The 21,610-nt window shown below is 52.9% G+C and overlaps 1 protein-coding gene across 1 annotated transcript in view; it reads left to right on the forward strand.

The window, feature by feature from the left end:
* The first annotated feature begins 2,537 nt into the window (after window positions 1-2,537).
* NAT10 (N-acetyltransferase 10) overlaps window positions 2,538-21,610 on the forward strand; it is a 28,885-nt gene continuing 9,812 nt past the window's right edge. The window contains exons 1-19 of the mRNA XM_036764397.1: window positions 2,538-2,742; window positions 3,741-3,862; window positions 4,951-5,042; window positions 5,672-5,843; window positions 7,831-7,953; window positions 9,739-9,800; window positions 11,195-11,309; window positions 11,385-11,492; window positions 12,534-12,667; window positions 15,042-15,135; window positions 15,631-15,729; window positions 16,774-16,910; window positions 17,269-17,393; window positions 17,710-17,957; window positions 19,127-19,243; window positions 19,559-19,660; window positions 20,079-20,153; window positions 20,592-20,708; window positions 21,391-21,524. Of these exons, the coding sequence (XP_036620292.1) occupies window positions 3,755-3,862; window positions 4,951-5,042; window positions 5,672-5,843; window positions 7,831-7,953; window positions 9,739-9,800; window positions 11,195-11,309; window positions 11,385-11,492; window positions 12,534-12,667; window positions 15,042-15,135; window positions 15,631-15,729; window positions 16,774-16,910; window positions 17,269-17,393; window positions 17,710-17,957; window positions 19,127-19,243; window positions 19,559-19,660; window positions 20,079-20,153; window positions 20,592-20,708; window positions 21,391-21,524 (2,162 nt within the window). The 5' untranslated portion in view covers window positions 2,538-2,742; window positions 3,741-3,754. The remainder of the gene's footprint in view (window positions 2,743-3,740; window positions 3,863-4,950; window positions 5,043-5,671; window positions 5,844-7,830; window positions 7,954-9,738; window positions 9,801-11,194; window positions 11,310-11,384; window positions 11,493-12,533; window positions 12,668-15,041; window positions 15,136-15,630; window positions 15,730-16,773; window positions 16,911-17,268; window positions 17,394-17,709; window positions 17,958-19,126; window positions 19,244-19,558; window positions 19,661-20,078; window positions 20,154-20,591; window positions 20,709-21,390; window positions 21,525-21,610) is intronic.

A 21,610-nucleotide genomic window follows, 5' to 3' on the forward strand; every position in this document is an offset into this window, starting at 1 on the left:
ATATATAAGTGCTGATAAACAGAGTGGATTTTATTAGGCAATCCATATGTAACGTAATACCTAACATTATTCCCATGGAGAACAACTTGCTGCCTGTATGAGAAGGTGCCTTCACAGGGTTTGTTTTTGAATAAGATTGAGGGCACATACCATGATGAAATAGTGCTTTCTGTCTTCCCTCAGGGATCCAGAACCCCAGTTGATCAGCTAGAAGAGAATGAGAATGTGAGATGGTATTAGAATTCCGATGTCTGTCAGATACACGTGCACAGTGTGCATGTATACAGCTTTTCTGTTTAGGTTGGAGGAAGTGGGCGGTAGGGACACGGGACAGACACCTTTTGCACTTTTTTTTTTGCACAGATTTTTTTCATTCATGTACCAATTCTTATCATTAGAGATTTTTAAGCTTCATTCATCAAGGGATAGATTGACAGCAATGCTATTTTTATATTGCATGCTGTTTTATGTAGATACCTCATCGTGGCATGGTGGTAGCCCTGTGTTTTTGGTCTATACCAATTTTGAGGTCTGGCAAATTCTATCAAACCAGAAAGGACTGGGTTCAACAGGCATGTGAGAAGACTATTTTGCCTAAGAAAATGCTTTGTTAGACCCATTTTGGTTGTCAGGGCCTCTGAACCCAAAAACTTTAGGAAGATCATTCTTGAAGTATAGTTTGCACATTAATAATTGGAAAAATTGTCTAGTTAGTGGGAATTGGTTTCTATTTTTACATGTTGTGGTCACATTGCCCTGACAAATCTGTCCAATTTTTTACTCATCAGTATGCATCTACTTGGGTCTGCCCTCTTCAGCTGTAACCCATTCACCAATAACAATGGAAAAAAGACATCTTAGCTAACTAAATTTTTACAGCAGGAGAATGTCTTATTAAAAGTGAGTGATTTCCTAATGAATCAGATATTGGTATATAGGCTGTAGATGGGCACTATCAAGCCCTTTAACTGGATCGTGGAGCATTTGGTTTATTTACTTGATTGAAAAATGTGGTAGACATGCATTGGTCAGGACTGGGCTTTTTCCTGGGATCCTGATTTTTTTTTCCCCTTCAAGGAATATGGAGAATTCAACTATAGTAACTTGTGGTTAAATGTCCTCCAACCAGTTTAGTAATAACTTAGGAAACCTGTTTATGTCCCTGTTGTGCATACTACAGTGTTGCTGAGAGACTTTAACATTTAACCAGGTAATGAGATTTTGAAGTTGAGTCTCTGGAGCTCATTAACAGAAATGTCACCTGAAAACTGCTGAGGAAATGCGGAAAGCAGTAAGTATATGGGGGAACCCCTGATGGACCTTTCTGAGGAAAGAAGATAGATGTTTTCCAGCAACCAGAGACTTTGTAAGAAAGGAAGACAGGGATGAGTAAGAAGCGATAAATATACCCTTGTAAATGCAGTGTCTTATTAAAACCTTGTGAGGCCATGGCCAGTAAAATAGCTGCCTCTCTTTGAGCTCTGAGTTGCTATTTAAAGCCACCCAACATGTAGTGTTAGCATTCAAGCAGCGGTACTACAGGCCTTAGACGTCCGGTCTGGATAGACTGGGGGTCTTAAAGGAATTGAGGTCGGGTGATTTGGGTCCCAGTGTTCAAGGAATCTGGTGTTTGGAACCCACTTCGCTTTAAAAAAAAAATTTGCCGGGTTAACTTTAATTCCGGACTCTGGCGGCAAGGGTGGGTGTGGCCTGATGGGGGGAGGGAGGGATGAGGAACATCTCGAACTTGTCCTGGGCAGTCGCTCGCAGGGTGCCGTGTAGTATTTGTGAGATTTGCAGCCTTCAAGGACTTGGAGCCCCACTAAACAGCAGAATTAGGGCAAATGGCCTAGTAATCGGTCACGTGCCTTTCTCCAGGCTGGAACCTCCGCATCAAAAGCCCGAGGGCGTTTTAGAAGGGCTGATCGTGCGGGGGTCGGATGCCCCCGGGCCGGGCCGCCCAGGCTTAAGCGCGCCAGGGTACGAATCCGGCTTCGTCTGTGCAGTCAAAAAGGGTCGTGCTCGGGAGCCGGGGTCGCTGCCCACTGGACGTCCAGCTGCCCGAGAGTCTGTCAGTGACGAGGGGGCAGTCATTAGGGACCCACCCAGTCCTGCTGGGGGACCCAGGGACTGGTGTAAAGGCCACACGGGCTGCGATGAAGCCCTCCTCGCTATTCCTCTGCGGGACCCCCAGGAGCATGGCAGCGGCTCCTCGGATGGGACCTCAGGGATCGCGAGTGCAAAGGTCGGGAGGTGGGAGAAAGTCCAATGTCCCTGTTTGATTAAATTAAAGCAGGGCAGAGAAGAAAGTGGAAATACGGGCGGAGTTCTTTGAGTGAGAAACTGAGCAGAAACAAAGGGGAGCGGCGGAGATAAGGCAAATATCGGAGGCGGGACAGGAGAAAACTTTCCCCGCGCCGGGCTCTGCGCAGCCTCAGTAAGGAAGAATTCTTGTCGGGGCCCCGCCTCTACTGGAGAAGTGCGTGACGTCACTGGAGGGCGACGCTATCTTGCTAGGTCCCCATCGGCCCGCGAGTGTTACCTGCGCGCGTCTGCTCACGAGGGCAGAGGAGGAGGCGCGGTCTGCGCGTTGTTGCTTTAGGCCGCCTCCGTGTTCACCTCTGCGGAGGGCTCGGGGTCTTCTTTCTCGTAGCGCCTGCGCACGTGCGGCTTGCTCCACGTGCTTCCTGTTCGTCTGCCCCAAGCGGAGTTCGCAGGGCTGGGCTGTATTCGCCCGGAGAGGTAACTAGGCCAGGGGCTGCGTGGGGTCGGGCAGGACGCGGGGTGCCTCCCTGTGGGGGTGGGGGGTGGGGGCCCGGAGCGTCCAGGGACGGGGGCCTGGCCCTGCGCTAGGTGCTCGGGCTGCAGGAAGAGGCACCGGACCGTTTGTCACACGGATCGCGGTGTCCGCGGGATGACCAGGGAGGGCCGAGCTTGTAAAGCTGTGACACCCCCTCTCATGCGTCAGGTTCCTCCCCTGTAAAGTAAGGGAGTCGGACTCGGTCTTCCTGCTCCAGCCCCCTGCTCCAGTTAGGTAGGGGGAGGGGAGTCGGAGCTGTCTAACGCCCATTAACCTCCGCCATCCTGCCGCTGACCCCTTGTGGATCCCACAGATGGGGGGCGCTTCATTAACCCCCCTGGAGGAACTGGCCCCATCCTGAGCCTCCCCCCAAGCAGTGACGTGGGCAGTGCCGAGCGGGGGACTCTTTTCTTGTCATCTCTTGCTCCTGGAAGCCCGTGGAGACCCACGCGTGTGGGTGACACTCGTGACCGTGTGTGCGTGCCCCCACGCACGTTCCACTGTGTTCAACTCAGACCTCCCTAAAGCTTGACCCATGCTTCTACTTGTGCATTCCAGTACTTGCCAGCCCCTCCCCCTGACTCAGTTTCCCCATCTGCAAAGCGGGGATAACCGGACCTAGAGACCTCGTCATTTCTCTGAGCCCCGTCCAGTCCCGGGCACCGCACACGGGAGACAGATTGCAAAGACTCCTGGGCTTGGCTGTAGCTGGGGCCCTTGGGGCTTAATTTGGGGGGAGCCTCCCAGTTTACGGAGCTAGAGGTGAAATGATCCCCTGCACACCTTAGTTTGGTTTTAAAACACCAGACCCCAGGGTGGCAGAGCCAGGAGGTCCGGCCCTAGGGAACCAGACGTGTGCTGGTCCGTATTCCCGCTCTGCGTAGTCCTGGTTTTGTTAGAGGCCGACTCAGAGTCTCCTTTGTGCTTGTTTTCTCCTCAGTGCCCCCCTTCACCATGCAGAGGAAGAAGGTGGACAACCGCATCCGAGTCCTCATTGAGAATGGCGTGGCAGAGCGGCAGAGGTCCCTCTTTGTCCTGGTGGGGGACCGTGGGAAGGACCAGGTGAGACCCCAAGCGCCCTTTGTGCTCTTCCTCCAGCCAGCGCATCATTGGGAGAGCTGTCCAAGGTCCCTTGTGGAGAGGAGGAAGGATCCAGGACTGTAGGGAGCATCTGCCTCCTCTTCCTCCTCCTGCAGAATCTTAGACAAGCCCTTCCTGGGTGTGATGGGAGATTTCTGGATGGCAAAATGTACTTTCTGCCCCGAGCAAGTGAATAGTCTTTGGATCTGGAGAGAATCGGATGGGGCACAGGGGGAATCCAGTTTCTAGTGCTTTTTCTGCAGCTGCATAGCTGGGTGGCTCTTGAAAAATGCCTCAGTTCCCATTGGTTCTGTAAGGCTTACAGGCTGTAGAGCCGGAAGGAGCCTTAGAGATCATTGTATAGATGAGAAAGAGAGGAAGTGACTTGATTCCTATGTCTCAGGTTTGCATTAGACATAAATAACAAGGACTTGGCTAATCCTTATCCCAGCCTAGTTAGGCTCCATAAACTTCATGTGGAAGATGGAACCATAGAATAAAGAAGCGCAAGGAAGGCTTTGCCCCGTGGTGTAAAGCTCATGGGATCAGTGGCTTTGGGGTCCATTTAGGCTTATGACTGAATTACAAGGGGTTGGTGGAAGCCTTCCCTCTGAAAAGGGCATTAAGTCCTAAGGTCTAATCAGTCACTCAACCTTTGTTAAGGGCCTACTCACCAGGGAGGCAGAAAGGATAACAGTCTCTGCTTTCTAGGATATTCTGTCGGGGAGATATAAATACAGAATAACTTAGGGAGGGGGAGAGCACTAGAACCAGGCAAGTCCTACAAGAAGGTGAGGAGGGAGAACAGATTTCTCTCTTCTGTCATTAGATTGTAAGCTCCTTGGGGGCAGGAACTATCTTTTGCCTCTTTTTGTATCTCTGCCCAGTAGCCCAGTGCCTGGCACATAGTAGGTGCTTAGTAAATGTTTATTAGTTGATTGGTTGATCGAGTGTTGCTTTTTTAGGATTTCAGAGATGTCATTCTTCCCCCCCCCCCCCCCCCAATGACTTAGATGGTCTTCTTTCATCGTTTCCTATCCTAACGATCTGCTGTCTCTTCCTTTTGGCAGGTGGTCATACTCCACCACATGTTGTCTAAAGCAGCTGTGAGGGCCAGGCCATCTGTGTTATGGTGTTATAAAAAGGAACTAGGTTTCAGCAGGTAAGCTTGGCCCCATCTTTTCTCTAATCCTTGTAATTTTGTAATTGTTTCACAGGCCTGGAGCCTCCTAGATTTCCTGGTGTTTGACCTTCAGATAACAGGGATGGAGAACCTGTGACCTTGAGGCTGCATGTGGCCCTCTAGATCCTCAGGTGCAGCCCTTTGACAGAATCCAATCCAGACTTCACAGAACAAATCCCCTTCATAAAAGGATTTGTTTTGTAAAACTTGGACTCAGTCAAAAGGCTGCACCTGAGGATCTAAAAGGCCGCATGCAGCGTCGAGGCTGTAGCTTCCCTACTCCTAACTGTTAGAAGAACAACAGTAGCTAGTGCTTATAGGGTGCTCTAAGGTTTGCCAAATGCTTCACGAATAACATACCTCATTTGAGTCACCATGGCCCTCGGGAGGTAGGTTCTGTTGTTAACCCCTCTTTACAGTTGGGGAAGCTAAGGCAAGCAGAGGTCTGTGTTCAAATCCTGCTCAGTAGGTGGTGACCTGGGCAGCTCCCGCCCTCACTTCCAGACCTGTTTCTTCTGTAAAATGGAGGTGATTGGGGCCGTCAAAAGCGTCAGGCTGGAGGCTGTGATGCCCTCTGCACGCTCCCAAAAGCTGGCTTCTCTTCGCAGTCACCGCAAGAAGAGGATGCGGCAATTACAGAAGAAGATAAAGAGCGGAACGCTGAACATCAAGCAGGACGACCCCTTTGAGCTCTTTGTCGCGGCCACCAACATCCGCTACTGCTACTACAACGAGACCCACAAGATCCTGGGCAATACCTTCGGCATGTGCGTCCTGCAGGTAACTGCCCAGCAGCCCTTTGGAGATGGGTCCTGTGCTAAGGACTTAGCCTAGGCCCGAGGGGAGGAGGGTGTGGCCTCTTCTGAGAGCGTGGGCTCTCTTGTCCTGCAGTGGTTGTCCAAAGGGCGGCAGCAGTAGCCTCTATTTGCAAAGTGTTTATGATAGCATACGTAATATACGTTCTTTAGCAGAAACATTTGTATGTATACACATATATGTATGCATATGGAGCAGCTAGATGGTACCATAGGGCGTAGAATTCTGGGCCTGGAGTCAGGAAGACTTGAGTTCAAATCCAGCCTCAGACACTTACTAGCTTTGTGACCCTTGGCAAGCCATTTAACCCTGCTTGCCTCAGTTTCCTCATCTTTAAAATGAACTGGAGAAGGAAATGGCAAACCACTCCAGCAGAGGTTCCCAAACTTATTTGGCCTGCCACCCCTTTTTTTAAAAAAAATGTACTCAATATGCTCCTGGAAATCTGTTTTCTTTAACTTTTTTTTAAATTTGTGTCATTTTAAAAAATATGTAGATTTTTTTAAAATGACACATCTTTAATAATTTATTGTAAATTTGTGGTTTTTCCCTTGCATTGAAAATTTGGTGATGCAATGTTGCCCCGCATAACTGTATAGTATTGTATTGTAAACAAGTCATTGCACATACATGTTCCTGCCAGTGCATGCTGGACTTCATAATACTGTGTGACAACTTGCCTGCCAACACTTGCTTGTTAAGACCTGTCAGCAGACTTGACCAGTGATCAGTTGTAACTTGCGTTTTGTGTGTTTATTTGGAAAATGATGTCATCGTTACAACTTGACCTCTGTTACACAACAGATGAAATGTGTGAGTGGTTTTTCAAATTTTTCTTCTTATGCTTCCACTGCTCCCTTAGTTTTATTCGATGCCCCCCAGTTGTACCTGAGGCTGCTACTATCCCTCTGTATTGTTCCAGCGCCCCTCGGGGTGATATTGCCCACTTTGGGAACTTATGCACTCCAGTGTCTTTGCCAAGAAAATCCCTAATGGGGTCATGCAGAGTCAGACATGAGTGCGATGACGGAACACCAACAAGAAGCATGCTCATACGGGTATACATGTAGGTAGATATGTCTATGTAGATATGTACCTATGCATATATAATGTGATACATATCTACATCATTACAGTTAGATGCAGAGAGAGCTAGCACTTCTATAGATCTGGAGGGTTTGCAAAGTGCTTTACAAATGTTTTATCTTCACAGTGACACTGGAAGGTAGATACTATCCTTATCCCCTATTTTACAGTTGAAGAAACTGAGACAAACATTAAGTGACTTGCCCAGGGTCACACAGCCAGTAAACATCTGAGGCTGGATTTGAGCTCATGTCTTCCTGATTCCAGGTCCAGCTCTCTATGCACTGAGCCCCCTAGCTCATGAGTTTAATGTAATATTTTCCTCTTGACTCCCTGGGAGGGTGGGGGCTTGGTAGTATCTTGTTGTGGTGAGTCCTGAAGAGAGGCCATCGCTGGCTTCATCCCACCATGGAGGGGTGGTCTCTAGTGGAGTGCCCCAGAGATTGTCACTGACCCTAGCCGTTGGCGTCATCCTTGTGTGTGTCCTGACCCGAGGCTGAGTCACCACTTTGGATGAAGAGGTCTCAAACCGCAGCCTGAAGCGAATAAGATGCTCTTTAATGTGGACTGTTGGTTGCTTCCTACCTTATTGAAACACGTTTATTGGTGGGGAAACATGCTGACCATGCAGTTAAATTGAGTTCAGTGTGGAGCTTTGTGTTCCACTCCCTCCCTCTGTGCTGGGCTGCCCCTGGGCTCTTGCAGGCTGCTGGCAGGGCCTGAGCTGTGCCTGGTGCACAGAGCCTTTCCAGGCCCTGTGACGGGGGGCTGTGGCTAGAGATGGGGCTGCCCTGGGCTCTTGCTGCAGTCTTCAGGCAGTGGGGTTTTGGATGAGCAGTGTTTGTGTGTCTGATCCTCTTCTTAGGATTTTGAAGCCCTCACCCCAAACCTGCTGGCAAGGACGGTGGAAACAGTGGAAGGGGGCGGTATCATTGTGATCCTTCTGCGGACCATGAATTCCCTCAAACAGCTGTACACCATGACCATGGTGAGCCTGTGGTGTTGGCGCAGGCCTTGTGGTCAGTGCTCCAATGGGGAGTGAGGGAGCCCCGTGCTGAGCCATTTCTGGCTCCCACGGGCCTGGGATGCCCTCCCTCTGCTCAGGCACTCATACCGTGATGAGGCCTGATGACTTCACCTTTTAAAAATGGGTGGATGAGGCCCTGGGTGGGGGGAGCATTTGCCAGGCAGCTCAGCCCAGACTCGGGCTCCAGCCCTGCGTCCTCCTGACTCTCCTCCAGCCTGTCTGGCCACCTCTTCTTCATCTCCTTTCCTTATCATCCCTGTCACTGGGGACATCCCCAGGCCTGTCCTGGGCTCTCTTCTGTCTCCAGACTCCCTTGTCCTGTGACCTCCTCAGCAGTTACTCCTTAATCACCACCTCCCTGCAGACGACTCCCAAACCCCAGAGCCGGCCCCAAGCTCTCCGAGCTTCCTTCCTCCGTCACCTCCTGTCTGTTGGATGTTTTGAAGTGGGTGCTCCAGAGGCATCTCACATTCAGCATCTTCAGAACAGACCTTGTCCCATCTCCCCTCCAAAGTCTCCCTCTTGCAGACTTGCTTCTGTCAAGTACCGGCATCCTCCCAGGCCCCGCCCGTCTGGGGGCCTCTCCACACTCACTCTCCCGCAGCCCACACTGTCAGTCACTTACCAGGTTTTGTCCCCTCTGTCCCAAGGCCTTCCTTTCCTCCTGCCTGGTCTCTTTGCCTCCTGTCCCTTCCTTCTCTGATCCATCCTGGGACTACTCTAAGAGCACAGATCTGACCATGTTCCTCCCCTGCTCAGCAAGCCTCCATGGCTCCCTATTACCTTGAGGATCAAAGAAAAACTCCTCCTTCACAACCTGGCTTCAGCCTGCCTGTCCAGGTGTTTTTTACAAGGTGACTCTCCTTCACCCACTCCACTGTCCAGCTAAATTAGCATTGTCGACATTCCCCTCACCTCCCCCCACCCCCAGCTGCTAGGGTCTCCCCATGAAAATTAAGGTCCCTTGAACCTACTCTTCTGTGTCTCCTGGAGTATTAGGCCCTTCATAAATGCCTGGGAGTTGATTGATTGAGTAGATGCTTAGGAGACAGGATTTTCTTCTCCTCCATCAGCGTAACCACCATGCTGGGCACGCAGCTCAGTGAGGGGTTGGGGCATTCAGCCTGGACACAGGCCCTGCCCCTCAGGCCCGGTGGGGAGAGAAGATGCAGACGCAGATAATGAGAATAAGCATCATTTGTTGCACGCTCTGCCTGTTAGGGAGTTAGTTACCTAACAAAGGACTGCGTGAGCTTGGAAGAAGAACGCCGTTCCTGATCTCCTGGGCTTTAGGGATATTCTAGAGGAGTTAGTATTGGAGCTGGAATGTCAGAGACCTCCTTTGGAGAGGGATGGCATCCTGGGCACAGGGGCTTGCACAGGCAAATGCATGTGGTGGGAAAGCCCAGGCTGTGTTGGGAGCATGAGAGGAGGTGTAGAGAGGATAATAGGAGATGAGGCTGGAAAGGTAGAGTTACCTTAGAATGTAGAGGACCTCGAGTGCCAGGGACAAAGCGTGGTCTTGCTTCAGTAGGGAGCCACTGAGGGTGTTTGAGGAGGAGGGTGATGTAATGCTGGCATCTGTCTCTGCACAAGGGCATTGATCAAGCAGTTGTCTACTGGATGGAGGGAGGGAGGAGGACAGGGCTGGTGCCAGTGAGAACAGAGAGAGGGGAAAGCTCAAAGCCCCATGGCCCTGGAAGGCTCTCTCTGTACCCACTGACAGATGTCTCCTTGTCCTTCCAGGATGTGCATTCCCGCTACCGGACGGAGGCGCATCAGGATGTGGTGGGTCGGTTTAATGAGAGGTGAGACTTTGGGCCACGCCACTTGGCAGACTCGTGGGGGCAAGGGGTCCATCCAGAAGCTTTGACCTGGTTTGAGGAGAGGCACAGGGGGAATCAAGGTGATTATCCTTTAAAAAGATAAGAGAGTGTTACCAGATTAATGGGGGCAGCGTAGACAGTGGAAGGGGTCTGGCTTGGGGAGTTGAGACCTGGGCTGTTGTCTTGGCTCTGACTGAATTAGGGAATGGAACATCAGGATTCAAATCTGGGCCCTCTGAAGACAGATTCATCTGTTCTTTTTCCCCACTGTACACCGATGCCTCCCTATTAAATATAAATTAACAAGGGAGAGTTTAGACCAGAAACTAAGAGGGGGCATTTGAACTGAGGCTTCGAAGGGAGCTGGGAATACCAAGAGGCCAAGGCAGAGAGAGCATTTCATGCCTGGAGGACGGACGGATGGACAGGTGGACAGCCTGTGTGTGCTAAGGGAGACAGGCATTCAGGGAGTGTCCCTCTGGGCCTCTGTGACCTTGACTTACGCTAATCTCTGGTTCCCTCCAGCACTCACATTCTGTGACTTTCTTTGACTTAGTATAACTTGGTCACCACTGAACAATCTCGTTTATTGGTGGTTTGGGTGAAAGCGCCCGTGGGAACCTTATTAGATACACAGGTGAAATGGGCAGCTCTCAAGGCTGCTGGGGAGCCTCAAATGAGGCAAAATGTGAAAGTCAGAGATGTTGGGGCATCGTAGCTAGGCAGGAAGATCTGGGTTCGAGCCCCACGCCTGACACACAGAGCTTATGTAACCGTGGGCACAGTCCCCAGACCCCTCAGTGCCCCAGACAGCTCAGCTCTCTGTGGTCCTGGGCTGCCCGACGGGGCTTAAAGTGACCAAACCTGTGTCCAAGGTCTCATCTGATCCTCTAAATAATCTTGTGTCATAAACAGACATACATCCCGCATTTTGGCAGCTAGGGATACAGTGGATAATGCTAGAGGTCAGGGAGACCCAAGTTTGAATCCCCCTTTAGACATGTAGTTATGTGATCCTGGATAAGCCTCTTCACTTCTGCCTGCCGTAGTTTCCTCCTCTGTAAAGTGGGGATGATAATAGCCTCTAACTCCCAGGGTCGTTGTGAGGATTGAGTGATGTAGCGTTGGTAAAGCACTTCATAAACCCTGGAGCCTTCTAGAAATGCTGGCTGCTGCTGTCCTCGTCGTAGACAAGGACACTGAGGCAGAGGGTAGTTGAGCTGTCTGGTCAGTGGCAGAGCCAGGCCTGGGGCCGGTGCAGCTCCGGCATCCCCTCAGCTTCCCTTTGGTGCGGCTCCCTCTGCCGGAGGACATGGAGGCTGAGGGAAGCGGCCAGCTGGGTGGGGCCTGAGGCGCTTCTTTCTCCTCCTGGCCAGGTTCATCCTGTCCTTGGCCTCGTGTAAGAATTGCATCGTCATCGATGACCAGCTCAACATCCTACCCATTTCCAGCCACATAGCCAACATCCAGGCCCTGCCTCCAAAGACGCAGGTGAGCGGGAGCCTCTGCGGCTGGGGCGGGCTGGGGCTGCGTCATGGGCGTGCATCACCGGCCTCTCTCCTGCAGGACGATGACCTTTCCCCCTCAGACCTGGAGCTGAAGGAACTGAAGGAAAGCCTGCAGGACACCCAGCCCGTGGGCGTGTTGGTGGACTGCTGCAAGACGCTGGACCAGGTGAGCCCAGCGTGAGGCTTCCCGGGCCTGGGGAGGGAGGCCAAGGCCCCCGAGTGCCCAGCGGGTCCCTTTGTACAGTGCCCCCTTCACACAGTCTGCCAGTGCCCTCTTGGGTTTCCATGGCGCCTCATCCCAGGCGCTGCAGATGTTTCTCTAGCATTCAAAGGATCCAAAGCACCTTCCTGGCACATTCATTCGGTCCTCACAACAGCTTCTTTTACAGGTAAAGAAACTGAGGCTGGGGTTCCTTGACTTGGCCATGGTCCCACGGCTAATGAGACTCAGAGTCAGGATTCACACCCATGTCTGTGTGATACGATAGTGAGAGCCTGCTCAGTCAGGCCCAAGTCCTGTGGAGGCGTGGCCATGGAGAAGCTGCGTGACCTTGGGGATGGCCTGGGGGTCCCTGCACCTCTGTTTCCTCATTTGTGAAGTGGGCAGGCCCTGCCTGCCTCAGAGGGCTGTGGAAGGCGCTTTGTAGCTGCCACATTCTGTCCTTCAGAAGACCTGAGTTCAGATCCAGCCTCAGATACTGGCGAGTTGTGTGTCTCTGGGCAAGTCACTTCACTCTGCCTCAGTTTCTTCATCTGTAAAATGGAGACAGTCATAGCACCTGCTTCCCGGCACTGTTGTGCAAGCTTTGCCAGTGTTAAAGCTGTGTAAATGCAGCTGTCATCATCGTTGTTAGAACGGAAGCTCCTTGAGGGCAGGGACCAGGCCGCTCTTTTTCCTCTTTATGTCCCCAGCGCTTAGCCCAGGGCCTGGCACACAGTAGGTGCTCTATCAGTTTATTGATCCATCAATCATTATTATTATTAACAATCATCTTGTCTCTGAGCCCTGTTGAAGGCACATTCCCCAGATGAAGCCATTCACTCTTTCTGTCCCTGCCTTTTCCTTTCCTTGGGGGGCAGGAAAGTCCCCAAGCCCCTGTCACCAGGCCCAGGAGGTGGGCTCTTCTCCCTGGTGTTGCCCCGGGCCTGGGCTCTGGGTGTAAGTTATGGTCTCTGCTCATCCACTGGCTGGTTTCCTGTTCCGTAGGCCAAGGCTGTCCTGAAGTTCATCGAGGGCATCTCGGAGAAGACCCTGCGCAGCACGGTGGCGCTCACAGCTGCTCGAGGGCGAGGGAAGTCAGCCGCCCTGGGATTGGCCATTGCTGGGGCAGTGGCTTTTGGGTGAGTGGAAAGGATGACCTGGAGCGTCGTCCTCCTTTGGTCTTCAGGGTACAGCGTGGCCTCTCCCTGCTCTTTACTCCTCTGTGAGATGGGACCGATGCTGGCTGTGTGAGCCGTCATGACGGAAATGGAGAAAGTCGGGAGAGACCCACGCCTGGAGCACTCTGCTGGCATTCCAGAGGCACACAAACCCTGGCCCCTTCCAGGGCTTTGTCTTGGCCCAGGAGAAGGGTGATGAGCTGTTCATACAGCCAGGAAGGCTGTTTGTACTTGGGGCCTTTAGTGTAGCACAAGCTTCAGGCGCCTGGGGAAGACTTAGACTGGGTGTCCTGCCCAGCAGGCCTCTAGAGACAGAGCCCAGAAGCCCTGCCTTTGGCACTCCCCTGCCTGTGGGATCTTGGGCCTGTCTGTTTACTTCCCTGGTCCTGGTTGGACAAGATGCTTTCTGATTGCCTTCCCATCCTGAGAGACACAATCCCTAGGTCCTCTAATCATAAAGGGAGCTGCTGCGTTTATTTTTACTGATCGGGAAACTGAGTCTCAGAGGGGTCATTCACACAGCTAATTAGGGGCAGGACTGTAATTAGGACTCTGCTCATGTTTCCGTGGTAGGCTTTATTGTTGTTATTTTTTAAGATTGCTGTCATCCCAGTAACTCCTCAGTATCCTCGCATATAAAAAGGATATGCAGCTCAGGAAAAACAAATCAGCCTGTTGGCTCACATCTCACAGGACTGTCTGACCTCTGTGGTTGTGAGTGGTTACTGCCATGGCCAGAATTCTGAACCCGTCCCAAACTCATATCATTGTACCTCCATAATCTCTTGGTTCCGCGGCCTTCCCTCAGACCATGGCCCCACATTTACCATTTCCTTAGGGCATTAATGTTCTCTCACGTTCATAGGCCTCCGTTTCTCATCCTTCAGTTGACTGGCGCTGACTGTGGGAGGGTGAGTGGGGCAGGCCCTTTCTGGAGGCACCTCGTCCTTCTGACCTCTTGTCAGGAGACTGACCCTGTGCTTTTGGCCTCAGGACCCGGCTCTGGCCGTAGATCTCACAGTCCCACGCTCAGCATAGCCATGAAAATTTGGGGGTCGGGCATGATCAGAGACGTGGGGGTGGGGGAGCTCTGCAGACCTCTGGACAGTGCAGGGGGTTGTCTTTGTCACCTCCCCAGAGGGGACTGTGTTTGAGAGAAACGCCAGGAAATCTCCATGAAGTTACTGTCTTTCTCCTGACACAGAATGTGGGGGAGGAAGGCTCGGCTGGAGATGGGAGGCCTGACTAGGAGTCCCAGCCCTGCCCCTGGCTGGCTGTGGGACATGGGACAAGTCAGAGAATAGTGGGCTGAGAAGGTCATCAGTTCTCCCTTCCTGAGCCTCCCTCCCCTTCTGTCTCTCCATCTTTAAAGTGCCGGGGCTGACCCAGAGGGACCCTGATGGTCACTTAGCGCAAAATCCCAGCAGCTCCTTTGTCTTTCATCTCCTTGGGCTCCTTCTGTGCCTCTGCCCAAGTCACACCCTTGTCTGCCCCGCTGCCCCCCCCCCTCCTAGGGCTTGGTCGGACACCAACACCCTCCCCACCCCGATCTTCCTGGATGCTGGTGCCTCGTGCCCTGTCCATCTGTTTACTTGTGGGCATGTGTCATTTCCCCAAAAGCTGCCTGAGAGCAGGGTCTGTTTTATTTCTGTCCAGTTCCCCATTTTACGGATGAGGACGTAGAGGCACTGGTTGAGCTAAAGTGACTTACCCAGGGTCATACGGCTACAGGTGGGCTTGACCCTAGGAGTTCCTGACTCCAGGCCCGGTGCTCTAGCCACTGCCCTACCCTGCCTGGCACACTCTGGGCACTGGATAAATGTTGGTTGCTGGACTGGTTATTCCCTTCCCCATTGCAGATCAAAAGCCCCTTCTTCTCTCTCCCCTAAAAGTGTTCAGACCGAGGCTGGATGACCGTGTGTCATCTTCACTGTTTTAGCTGGGGGTCGTGGTCTGCTAGAGGTTGGATGAGCCGGCCATTCAGGTCCCTTTCCGTCTCATGACTCTGTGGCCCTTCCAGGTCCCAGCTTCTATCTCTCCTTCCCTACGTCCCCCATGCAGCTATGGGTGAGGATCTGGTGACGGAATGAATCCACGTCTCCTTGACAGCCTGCCTGATGGGAGTTGCAAAAGGGGCGGACGGTGGCCCCCTCTGTCCTTCACCCCACCTGGAGGCCTTTACCAGGCCTCTCGCCATTCCTGCCCCTTCAGCCTACTCAGGCCCGTTTTGGTGTCTGACTTAACAGGGAACGTTTGTCGTCCTTTCTGTGGAGGGCAGTGGGAGAAGAAGCACTTGTTTAAGAAACAGCCAACTGTGCTTTTCTCTTGTCTCTAGTTACTCCAACATCTTTGTCACGTCCCCCAGCCCGGATAACCTGCACACCCTGTTTGAGTTCATCTTTAAAGGCTTCGACGCCCTTCAGTACCAGGTGAGTGACGCGAGCAGGGAAGGTGTGGGTGCGAGCCCTGGAGGCCCTGCCTTTGCCTGTGATTGGAGGGAGAGGGGCCTGGAGCCAGGGCTCCTGACTCAGCGCTGTCCTTTGTGGACGCAGACCAGTGCCTTTTCTGCCACGTCCTCCTTGTCATCCTTGTTAGTGATAGGTACCATTTACGTAAGGCTACACACAGTCTTTACACATATTGTCTCGTCCAACCCTCGCAAACAACCCTGGGCAGTCAGTGCTAATACCATCCTGTTTTACAGAGGAGGAGATTGGGGCAGGCAGATGTGAAGTGCCTTTCGCAGGGTCCCACAGCTGGGAGGTCTCAGAAGTGAGACTTGATCCCAGGCCTTTGGGGTTTGAAGGCCGGCTGTTTAGGTGTGAGGAGAGTGCTTGAGGGCTGGCTGCTCTGTCTCCGTTTGCTATGGACCTTTCTCGTCTACTGTCCATTGCCTTCATTCTCCCTCTGGCTTTGCATTTCAGGAGCATTTAGACTATGAGATCATCCAGTCGCTGAATCCCGAGTTTAACAAGGCGGTGATCCGGGTGAACGTGTTCCGGGAGCACCGGCAGACCATACAGGTAACACTTCGGCTGTTCCCTCCACGGCACAGACAGCTTCCTCAATACCGCTCCTGTGGCATCTCCTCCTAGTGTCAGACACTCCCCGAGTAACTGAGTGCGTGTCACAGAGTATTGTTTTAAGATAAACCTGTCCCAGATTTTTGGCCTCCTCCAAGGGAAAATATTTACGTTTAATGAGCGTGCCTTAGTCATCTTGAAAAGCTGTGGTCTTGTCCTGCTTTTAAATTGAATTAGTGGGTTTGTGAGATCCTGACCAGCTTAAAGTAAATAGGCCCTTTGTTCCTCTGTTGGACTGACATCAGGGTATGAGGTGGCCCCTCTGTAACTGGCTCAGTAACATTGCCTGGAAAGCCTTTGAAAAACATGTGTTTCCAACAAATATCTCCTTCTTTTCCATTTTAAACAACTCTTTCCCAAAAGCCCTATAAATCCTGGGGAGCTCCCGCTGCCTGGACGCTTGCCCTCTGCTCAGCCAGGAAAGAGGCCCCTCGGGTGGGTGTCTTGAGGCAGGCCTGGCAAGGGGCATCCCCCTGTGAGCTGCCTTGAGCAGTTGTCAGCAGGGTACTCATGCAGACCAGAGAGGATGAGCGCCCCAGAGGATTCGGGCCTGGTCCTTCCTTTTTCCTCTTTAGATGAATTGGTAAAAATGTCCTTTTTTATAGTGGTATTTTTTCTTTTTTTTTTTCCTTTGCCCACCTGGAATTTATGCAGTGAGGAAAGCAGCTTTTTCTATGAGACCCTGTTTCTTCCCCTTCCTGGCTCTTTCTTTCTTGTCCATAGCTGTGGGGAAGAAAAGAAATGCATAAACTATAGCGAATAGGGTTGGGACGGGGATAGGTGGTTTTCACTGGGTGAGATGCTGTCCCAGATGGACAGACTTCCTCCACCAGGTCAGTCAGTAGACCGGGTCATACGGCTGCATAGAAGGAGAGTAAACACAGAGGAGAAAGGAGGGGGGTATTGGGAAGGGGGGGACCCATGTCACTCAGCGGCCTGCAGGCTCCCCGGGGTCACATCTCCTCTCCTTTGTCCTCTTCACAGTATATACACCCTGGAGATGCAGTGAAGCTGGGACAGGCCGAGCTCGTTGTGATTGATGAAGCTGCCGCCATCCCCCTGCCCTTGGTGAAAAGCCTGCTTGGACCCTACCTCGTGTTCATGGCTTCCACCATCAACGGGTAGGAGTGAGGGATGGGCCATCTGGGACCAGGGGGTAGATGGACCACTTATCCACCTCCTGAAGCTGGGGGTGGAAGGGATACCTGGGACCAGGAATGGATAGACCCTTTAGGGCCAGGGGTGGGTGGACCACCTATGCACCCTCTGGGGCCAAGGGCGGCAGGTTGCCTGGCGCCAGATGTGGATGTTATAACCCGGGGGGGGTGGGGGGCCCAGGTGGTCCAGCCGGTCCAGCCACACTGCGTCTTAAGGTTAAATAGTAAAAGAAGAGGTTCTCTTCTTCACCCTGGCAGGTGGGGATGTGTGTGCGTGGTCAGGGGCCATGTCTTTCAGCTGTTTCTGCTGTCTTTGGTCTAGCTATGAGGGAACTGGCCGCTCGCTGTCCCTCAAGCTGATCCAGCAGCTGCGGCAACAGAGTGCGCAGAGCCAGCTGAGCACCACGGCAGAGAACAAGGCCACCACCACTGCCCGGCTGGCCTCAGGTACCGTCCCCAAAGGGGCAGAGCAGACATCAGGGGGATGCCATCTTCTCCCTGCCTGGGGGCCAGGCCAGTGTGGGAGGAGGAACGGGACTCCAGGGCACAGGCACCCTGGCAGCTGGGAGGGGATGGGGGGGCCATGACACTGAATGCCCTCCTGAGGCTGATGGGCGGTGAGCTGTCCTGGCTTTGAGAAGCCCCTTGAGCATAGTGCCTGTGCCCGGTCACTGCAGGACGAGGGTGGAGCCACTCCGGGTGAAGCAGCGTGGGCATCTTGCATCCAGGAGTGCCTTTAACTCTTTTTCCTCACTGGGGGCAGCTCGAACGCTGCACGAAGTTTCCCTCCAGGAATCGATCCGCTACGCACCTGGAGACCCTGTGGAGAAGTGGCTGAATGACCTGCTATGTCTTGACTGCCTGCACATAACCAGGATTGTCTCGGGCTGCCCGCTCCCTGAGGCCTGCGAGCTCTACTACGTGAACCGAGACACCCTCTTCTGTTACCACAAGGCCTCCGAAGCCTTCCTCCAGAGACTGATGGCGCTCTATGTGGCTTCTCACTACAAGGTGACGTCCAGCACCAGCCTGGACACTGACTGCTTAGGCACTTGCCCTTCTCCTGATGCCATGGAGGACTGCCTTTAACATATAGGAAGCAGGCACCTGCCTGTGCGCAGGATTTATAGGAAAGACCCCAATGCTTCCCTGCTCTCTGAGGGCTTATGGTCTGGGAAAATAGGTCCATAGAGAACCATCGTCCTGGTCTGGGAGTCAGGGTCCCAGCTGTGACACTCAAGAGACGTGTCCATGGGAGAGCCACTGGGCTGCCATGCGTTCAGGCTTGGACTAGGAGATTCATAAAGTCCCCTCCCAGTCTGAAATTCTCTGAGTATTTATAAGCACTGTCAGAGGAGGCTCTGAACCAAGTGTTTGCCATAGTTATCTGATCCATCCTGGCTGTGTGACCTCAAGGAAGTCACTTAACCTCTCTGTGCCCCAGGCAGCTCTCCAAGATCTTAAGCTGCAGAGCAGGTGCCTGTTGGCACTGGTCAAGAGAGTTTCCTCACTGGGAGATGCCTTTGCCAATAAAATCACAGGTCCAGATTTTAAAAAATGTTTTTAAAGAAAAACAGGTGATGGGGGTGATGATAAGGCCAGTTCTGCGTGGATTTATTATGGAGCAGAGAGTTTGAGGCTTTAGGGGACGTGAGCCTTGAAATCAAACGGCCATTTGAAATGGATCTGTCACGACTTCCAGGCCTTAGCTGGTGTTTCTGAGCTGGGCACAAATCCCAGGGGAGAGATGGGAACTGGGGTTCTGTGTTGGTGATGGGCCAAGGCAGCTCGGCCTGCTGTAGCCACGACTTAGGAAGGAGAGGGTCAGTTCTAGGCCACTAATGCCCTGAGTCAGAAGCTGTGTGCTCCATTCAGCAGCCTCAGCTCTGGGGGAGCTTTTTAATGGTTACCTGGGACGGAGTTCCCCTGGAGCAGCTGGGAAGAATGCTCACTTTTGCTGCGTGCCAGCAGGTGCCTTTGTGGGTGAGCCCCCCTGGTTCTTGGTTGGGGAGGGTCAGGGCGCTAGCTCTGGGGTCAGGAGAACTGGTTCAGATCCTCTCTTTGCCTCTAAGGGTCTTTTCCAGATCCTCTCTGCCATCCTTGCTGAGCTCCACCTGCAGCCCCTCGCTAGCTGAGAAGTGATTCTTGTGAGTATTTCTGATCCTCCCCTTCCCCCACAGAATTCTCCCAATGACCTTCAGATGCTCTCCGATGCCCCAGCTCACCATCTCTTCTGTCTCCTGCCACCGGTCCCTCCTACCCAGAATTCCTTGCCAGAAGTACTAGCTGTTGTCCAGGTATAAAAGGCCCAACCTGTGGTTTGGGGAGTCACTTGGGCTTCTTGTGTGAGGGTGAATCAGGGACCTTGGGGGATCCAGGGAAACTTCAGAGAGCTTGTGTCTGTTGGGATGGCTGATGGGGGCCACTGGAGCATGCTTTCCCAGAAGTGGCTGAGTGCCTGGGTGCCAGGGGAGGAGGTACTCTAGCCTAGGCCATTCAAGAATTGCAGCCCCCTAACCTGGGTCTGAGGCCCTGCAGCGTGGCTCTGACCCAACCCTGCATGCCTTTGTGACTCTTCCCCCACATCCCCCTCTCCTTCCCTGCCTGGTTAGGTCTGCCTTGAGGGGGAGATCTCTCGACAGTCCATCCTGAACAGCTTGTCTCGAGGGAAGAAGGCGTATGGAGATCTGATTCCCTGGACCGTCTCTGAGCAGGTGATGCAGTGCTGCGCAGTAGTATCCTTGGGTGTAGTTAGCAGCTGAGAAAAGGTTTTTGGTGTAGTTTTTAAAACCCACAAAGTTTGATTGGTTTTTGTTTTTTATATTACTGTCACCAATGACTCGAAGCCTTCTCCCACCTTGGGAGAATCCTCTCTTGTGATGAATAAGTGTGGTCCAAGAAAATAAATCATCACACTGACCTGTGACTAAAAATGCATGCCTCCTTCTGCCCCTGTGGTCCACCATGTCTGTCAAAAAGCTGCTTCAGAACTCTGTGGTCACAATTGGTCACATGCATTTTTCAAGAATTCTGAAGGAGCACCCGAATGCTGTTACATTACTGTAGTCACCGTGTAAGTTGTCCCCGTGGTTCTGCCTGTTTCTAAGCCTCTGCTTTGGGTCTCCCACACAGTTCCAAGACCCTGACTTTGGCAGCCTCTCTGGTGGAAGGATCGTCCGCATTGCCGTGCACCCAGATTACCAAGGGGTAACGCATTCTCGGGTCCCTTCTTTGGCTGTAGCTATGTGGCTGTGACTGTGGGGTCCTTGTAGTGAGAGAGGCTGGGTCAACCTTACCACTGACGCCCCCTTTGTTAATCCCTCCAGGGTGCTCACTCTCACCTTAGGAAAATGAGTGCCCTGTACTAGGCTCGATTCCAGTGCCTGCCTCATGTCCCTGGGAGGTCCTACCCCAGTGACTTCGAGCTAGTGTTGGTCATGGGATAAGGGGCCTTGCCTTGGGCATCTCAGAACAGGGAACAGAACACAGAGGGAGGCCGTGCTTGTCCTTGAGTTGCCTTTAGCCTGGTCTCTTAGCAGCCTTAAGTGGTGCTGGGACCCTGGGGAGGGGTTTCCCAAGTGTCATCCGGGACGGGGTTCCACGGGCACCGTCTCATCCTCCTGTTGGTGTGTCTTTGCCGTGAAGATGGGCTACGGCAGCCGGGCCCTGCAGCTGCTTCAGATGTACTACGAGGGCCAGTTCCCCTGCTTGGAGGAGAAGGTCGTCCAGAAGTCGCAAGAAATCAACACCGTGAGCAGCGAGGTGAGCGACCTGGGCCGGCCTGCCCCTGGGGAGCCTCGTTTGGTGAGACCACATGAGCTGGTCAGTGGCGATTGATTTGTAAATGTCAGTGCTAGTGTCAGCACGCCTCTGTTGATAATCCTGACACGGCCACCGTGGGAAGGCCCTCTGGACCTGGCCTGTCAGTGTATCTGGGCCCTCTGACGAGGGCTGCCACGCTCACCGTGCCCCTGTCTGCACATGCTTAACACTGTCCATCTTCATTGGGCTAACGCCAAACTCATGTCCACCCGTCTTCCTCCCTTCCCTTACCCGTGAGTCCTCCCGTGTAGCCAAGATATGTTTTTAGAGAATTTTTTTATACAAATTCAGAAAACTACCCAATACCAATTTATACTACCCAAACTACCAATTTATAGATGATACTGAGGATCTAAAAGTAGGGTGAGCCACCCAAGGTCCCGTGGTACATATGTGGTGGCTCCCGTTCAGGGCTCGGGCTCAGTGCAGCATCTGGCACGCAGTAGGTGCTTCGTAATGCTCGGCTGCCTTAAGTCTGCTCTGTCCCTGGATGGACCACACGCTCTGCCCAGGAGCAGCGCCCCACTGGCCCCACCAGGGCAGAGTAAATGGTCAGTGTGACTCGTAGTCCGAGCGTGCAGGGAGGAGTGAGTGACTCCCCCTTCCCTGACTTCTCCCCGAGGCTGTCAGCTTGTTGGAAGAGGCTGTGACGCCCCGGAAGGACCTGCCGCCATTGCTCCTAAAGCTCAGCGAGAGGCCTGCAGAAAGCCTAGATTACTTGGGCGTCTCCTACGGCTTGACACCGAAATTGCTTAAGTAGGTCACCTGCCCCTCTGGCTCTGGGGGGTTGGGTTTGGGAGCTGTCAGGGGCCCTCCCAGACAGTGCCCTCCTTGGTTCTTCC

The sequence above is a fragment of the Trichosurus vulpecula genome, chromosome 6, assembly GCF_011100635.1.
Source record: "Trichosurus vulpecula isolate mTriVul1 chromosome 6, mTriVul1.pri, whole genome shotgun sequence".
NCBI lineage: Eukaryota > Metazoa > Chordata > Mammalia > Diprotodontia > Phalangeridae > Trichosurus > Trichosurus vulpecula.